This window comes from Nuphar pumila, chromosome 6, assembly GCF_984573655.1.
Source record: "Nuphar pumila chromosome 6, dmNupPumi1.hap1.1, whole genome shotgun sequence".
NCBI classification, from domain to species: domain Eukaryota; kingdom Viridiplantae; phylum Streptophyta; class Magnoliopsida; order Nymphaeales; family Nymphaeaceae; genus Nuphar; species Nuphar pumila.
This window is the reverse complement of record NC_143254.1, coordinates 28,143,413-28,149,577: the sequence shown is the minus strand read 5'-3', so window position 1 is coordinate 28,149,577 and position 6,165 is coordinate 28,143,413. Positions and strand designations below refer to the sequence as shown.

Here is a 6,165-nt window from a genome sequence, read left to right as displayed (position 1 = left end):
CTGATAGTAGAAGGGATATGACCCTTCCACTGCAGTGGATCATCTATCCCACCAGCTGCTTTTATTGTTGCAGTCTTTATATTGTGCAACATGTCGACAAATCGATTGACAGCCACCTTCTGCCATACTATCCTCACGTCCTACTCCTCCTTCGTAGTCGTGAAGCGATTCGAAGCTTATAATTAATTTTAGAAAGTTAGTGCATATAACTATAACAAAAAATTAAATATGAAACACATTATCTATGATAAACGATTGTATACCATGAATGAGAGCCATAATCTTTCCAACACCACCTTCGGGTACTCTTTCCATTGAGTGACCGGTCTTGGTAGATGCTGAAGTAGTGACTTCCTAATTTCTCGTATTACTTCTTATGGCTCAAACCTTGCGTTGCTCATGAATTGATATACATTAACAATCGACTATTGATATACACTATTTATAAGATAAGTATTAGATAAGTGATAATGTAATACTTACAGTCGACTATCGATATACACTATTTGAATGAGTTGTCGAATGTCAGACTGAGAAGACTCTGCATCCGGCGTTGTCTCGTGATGTATATGAGTAGCTGGTGTAAGTGAGTCATGTGCATGCAAAACATCCTCTATAGAACAATGAGTTAAAAATTCACACAATGCACATATAAACTAATCAATTATACATTTATTTAAATGATATACCTATTGAAGCATTACATGAAGACGAAGGCTGAAACTGACTATCACTGAGTTGGGATCCTATAAACACGATTAACAAGTAACAATTTTTATATCAACATATAAGCAAAAACATAATGAATTCCTATATTTAAATATAACACAAAGACATCTACCTAATAATGTCCCACGACCTCCACTTGGTCCTCGACCACTGGGTGCTTGACCAATGTGACCTCTATGAACCATATTCTAACAAATAAAAATGTTATTTAGATCAATTATATAACTCTTGATCTTAGCATAAACATGACATATGCATGAAATGTAAAGATTTAAAAGTCTTACATGAATCAATTTTATAACTATGCATGTACATGCTAAGTATGCATGAAATGTAACATGATATGCAATTCCATGAACATAGATACATAATCAAATCGAAAATAACTTCATGTAAGCATACAATCACATCATACATATCATCTAATTGATAGTAATCACCCTCTTCAGCAATCTTGTCTTCCTGTAACTGATTATACTCAGGGCATAGTTTATACTTCACATTGCAAAGCGCCCACCATTCATTTCTATCTGACTTCCTTATTTTTGGATATGAAGTATAGTAAACTTGTTGAGCTTGCGAGACTAATATGAATGGTTTATATATTCCAAACCTTGATTTATGATTCACCTCCATAATGCCTGAGGTTTTGTCGACTCTTGTTGCTGTGGGATCAAACCAATGACACTTGAATAAAGTTATTGTGTTATTTATGCCTAAGTAAGTCAACTCCATTATTTTTTCAATAACACCGTAGTAGTCAAGTTCATTTTCATAATAACTACTACCCTTGACACACACACCACTATTCATCGTTGACTTATTTACACCGTAGTCTTTTGTATAGAATCAATAACCATTTACGATGTACCCGTTGTAACATTGCACAACTTTGGTCGGACCATTTTGTAAATCACATATTCCTTGATCATTAACATCACCATGACAGACCTACAAGCATAAACAATGACTGTAATCACGACCAATTAAGTAACATATTATTGTTTATACGAAAAGAATGCATGTCATCGTCCTTACCAACTCTTTGAACCATGCCCCAAACTTATTTTCACATTCTTTATGTACTTCTGAATCAGTGAGATGTGAAAGTTCTCTTCGTAACTCCAGATCAAATCGTTTACACTTAACAAATATTTATATTACTGAATCATGTACGCACGTATAGAACTTAGTGTTACATATTAAGTATACTTACTCGATGTAGGGGTCAATCGCTGAGCAATTAAAAAGGATATAGATTTGTGATGCGTCTTGCTCTCGATCTTCTAAGAGTCTTAACCGACAACTGCCAAAGGCATGCCCAAGTAGTTTAAATATCAATAGTTTGTCAGCCACAGTAAATTATTCTCCATCATCATTACGAGGTGGGCAAGTATAACGTGTTAAAATGTGAGGTTCAAAGTATATAGATGAAAAATTTAAAATCTCTTCTAATATGTACGCCTCACAATTTGAACCCTATACTCATGCTTTATTCTGAACTTTTTTTTTTGAGGTCAAACATGCATCTGTCAACAATATACATCTCGTAATACAATAAATTACCAATAAAATTAGAGAAAAAAGTATAAATAAAAATATACCTTTCAAATGAGTACATTCATCGATATTACACAATGTGATCATCACAAATTTTTTCCTCTCGGTTTCCTCTTTTCCCTTCTCTTTTCCCTTTCTAGCCTCTATTTCCCTTTTTAAAGGGGAAAATAAAAGATAGAAAAAGAAGAGAGAAGAGAAAATAAAAGAAGAGAGAGAGAGAGGAATTCTTTTGCAAAAGTCTCACGTAACCTTAAATTTTGAAAAGATTACTTGCTTCTGTTTTAAAAATTTATGAGAAAAATTAAGAGACGAGATTCGCTCGTCGGTACGAGGTTCGACCGTTCCTTGCACCTTTACCAGAGGCAATCGAACCAATGATCGATTTTATGCCTTTTGCTTTGCCTAAATATTGTCTAACAACTTATTCTAAGTCTAAGAATGCACAAAGAATCATGCTTGTGTAACACTACAACAGAGCAGTAGATTAGCGACGACCACCTTTCGTCGCTAATCCGTCGCTAATCCGTCGCTAACCATGTTAGCGACGGATTAGCGACAACGCGGCAACAGTATGCTTACGTCGCGAATATTTCGACGCTAACTGGCGACGGAATTATTCCGTCGCCAAGTCCGTCGCTAATTGCGACGGAATAACGAGCGCTATATTCCGTCGCCAATCCGCCGGTACTAAACGGCGACCACGGCGTGGCGACGGATTTAATTCCGTCGCTAAGCCGTCGCTAGATTAATATGAATAGCGACGGAATCATCCGTCGCTAATCCGTCGCAAAAACGAAAAAAAATCAAAAAAAATTTATTTAAAAATTAATTACGGAGAACTGTACAATTTATATTTCCTGTACAATTTATATTTCCTGTAAATAAAAAACAAACCACACAAAAAAATTCATATAACAAGTATCTATAATAATTAATCGTTCCACCTTAAAACTAAAAAGTTTAATTATTTACAATTCAACAATTACAATTAGGAAAAATAAAAAAAATAGAACTTCTTCAACACAGTCCTCTAATCATCGCCAAGATTTTGTGCGTCTTCTTGTTCATTGTCTTTATCTGTCCCTTCAGCTCCACTACCCTGATTATCGCTAGCAGCCTACACAAGAAAAGAACAGTCAGTATTGATAAACAAAATATAATGAAATAAATTACACACTATATGTGATTCTATCATGTGCTCATGTGTGATCTAAGGCAATAAAAAAACTCTATATGTGATTCTATCATGCTCATATGTGTGCTAAGGCAGTCAAAAAATTGAATATGTGATTATAGCATGTTCATATGTGTTCTAAGGCATATAAAAAAACTCTATATGTGATTCTACCATGCTCAGATGTGCTTTAAGGCAAGCAAAAAACTATATATGTGATTCGATCATGCTCGTATGTGTGCTAAGGCAGTAAAAAAATTGAATATGTGAATATAGCATGCTCATATGTGCTCTAAGGCAGGCAAAGCCAAAAATTTTATATGTGATTCTATCATAAATGATATATAACATGTTCATATGTGTTCTAAGGCAGTTAAAAAACTCTATATGTTATTATAGCATGTTCATATGTGTGCTAAGGCAGTCAAAAAACAGAATATGTGATTATAATATGCTCATATGTGTTCTTAGGCAGTAAAAAAACTGAATATGTGATTATAGCATGCTTATGTGTTCTAATGCAATCAAAAAAACTTTATATGTGATTCTATCATGCTCATATGTGCTCTAAGACAGACAAAAAGTTAAATATATATATATGTGATTCTATCATGCTCATATGTGTGCTAAGGCAGTAAAAAAATTGAATATGTGATTATAGCATGTTCATATGTGTTCTAAGGCATCTAGAAAAACTCTATATGTGATTCTACCATGCTCAGATGTGCTTTAAGATAGTCAAAAAAACTATATATGTGATTATACCTGAGAGGGACCTGGAATCGAAGATCCCCTATCCTGAACAGCGGCCTTGATCTCATTTCGGAGAAAGGGGGCGACGGTGTATTGGAAGTAGTTATTCAGTGATTCATTAATGATCTCGCGTACATCATCACCGGAAAGAATAGTCGGCTGCTTGGAGCTTATGTCGGCGCAAGAAGTTGGTGAGCCGTAACTGGAAGAACCAATAACTGGTGAAGTGTTCATATTACTCCCAAACCCGAACACGCGACCTTTTTTGGGTTCACCTGCTGCAGTCACCCATGCTGTAGGATCAAATGATGGATGCTGAGTAGCGTCTTCACCATATCGCTCTACCATTTGTTGCTCATATGCCTCCTACAAAATAATGTTTAAAGTATTCATTAATAATTAATGATAACATTATGATGACTTGCATATATATTGCAATGATTATTAATAGAATTAATACATACCGTTGTCGTTCTCGCCTTCTCTGATACGAAGACTCCCGTGGTCTTCCGTTTATGTGTTTCTACAAACACATCCTTATATGGTACACTGCCTCCTTTTTCTGCTTCCTGCGAAGTTAAATGACAAAAGATTTAGTACACAAATTTGCAACTATACTTATAAAATTAATATTATATATTGATGAGTTACCATTTTCTTTAGGTGGCTCCCAAATGTCTTAGATCCACCTGTGTGTAGATGGGCTTCGGGCATCTTCGATCGATTTTGTGAAGCCTTCGCAGAGCGATTTTTAAATGCATCTCCCGCCCACATATCGCACATTTCATCCCAGTAATCTCTCCTGATAGTAATAGGACCATGACCCTTCCACAGTAATGGATCATCTACTACGCCAGATGCTTTTTTTGCTGCAGTCTTCATAGTGTGCAGCATGTCTGCAAATCGATTGGCAGCCACCTTCTGCCACACCTTCCTTGCATCATTTTCTTCCACCGTAGTTGCAAAGCGATTCGAAGCCTACAAATATTTTCAGAAAGTTAGTAGACATTGCTTAAATAAATTAAATATGAAACACATTAACTATGAGGAACAACTGTATACCATGAATGAGGACCACAATCTGTCTAATACCTCCTTTGGGTACTCTTTCCATTGAGCAACTGGTCCTGGTAGATGTTGAAGAAGTGAATTCCTAATCTCCCGTACTACTTCTTGTGGCTCAAACCTCGTGCTGCACATGAATTGTTACACAGTAAATATCAATATAAAATATTTAAAAGATATGCAATAATTGAAAACAAAATACTTACGGTCGATTATCGATATACACTATTCGAATGAGTCTTCTTGTGCCAGCCTGTGAAGACCCTGTTTCCTGTGTTGGCTGTTGACTTGTGCGATCAACTGGTGTAGGTGGGTCGTATACAGGCGCAACATCATCTGTAAAAAAATACACACCAAGTTCTCAGAATGTGCATTTGAACTAATCAAGCATCTAATTAGTTATATGATATACCTATCACAGGAGCCCGTGAAGATGAAGGTTGAGCCTGGCTACTACTGGATGAGCGACCACTATAACCTCCACGAACCATATTCTAACAAATAACATATGTCATACAATACATTCAAATAATTCACATCAAGTATTACAATGCATTCAAGTCATTCACATCAAGCATTGCAATGCATTCAAATAATTCAAATCATTGACATCAAGTATTGCACTAATTCAAATCATTCGTTAATTGCATAAATTATAATACATTCAGATAAATTACAATGCATTCGAATCATTCGTATCAAGTATTACAATACATTGAAATAAAATTTTTAATCATTCACACCAAGTATTGCAATACAACTCACATCAAGTATTACAATGCATTTAAATAGAGGTTTGTAGTATAAGATTTTTTTCACTAGCTTGAGAATTCTTCCTCGTCACTAGTTTGACTTTCTTCTTCTTCTTCTTCTTCTTCTTCTTC

The 6,165-nt window shown here is 35.3% G+C and overlaps 1 protein-coding gene across 1 annotated transcript; it reads right to left on the bottom strand.

The window, feature by feature from the left end:
• Nucleotides 1-3,260: 3,260 nt before the first annotated feature.
• LOC149834487 (uncharacterized) lies at nt 3,261-4,467 on the bottom strand. The gene is made up of 2 exons (XM_090010146.1): nt 4,229-4,467; nt 3,261-3,406 (listed from the first exon to the last, which is right to left on the bottom strand). The coding sequence occupies exons 1-2, from the start codon at nt 4,448-4,450 to the stop codon at nt 3,320-3,322; spliced, it is 309 nt and encodes a 102-aa protein (XP_089866272.1). The 5' UTR covers nt 4,451-4,467; the 3' UTR covers nt 3,261-3,319.
• Nucleotides 4,468-6,165: the final 1,698 nt, after the last annotated feature.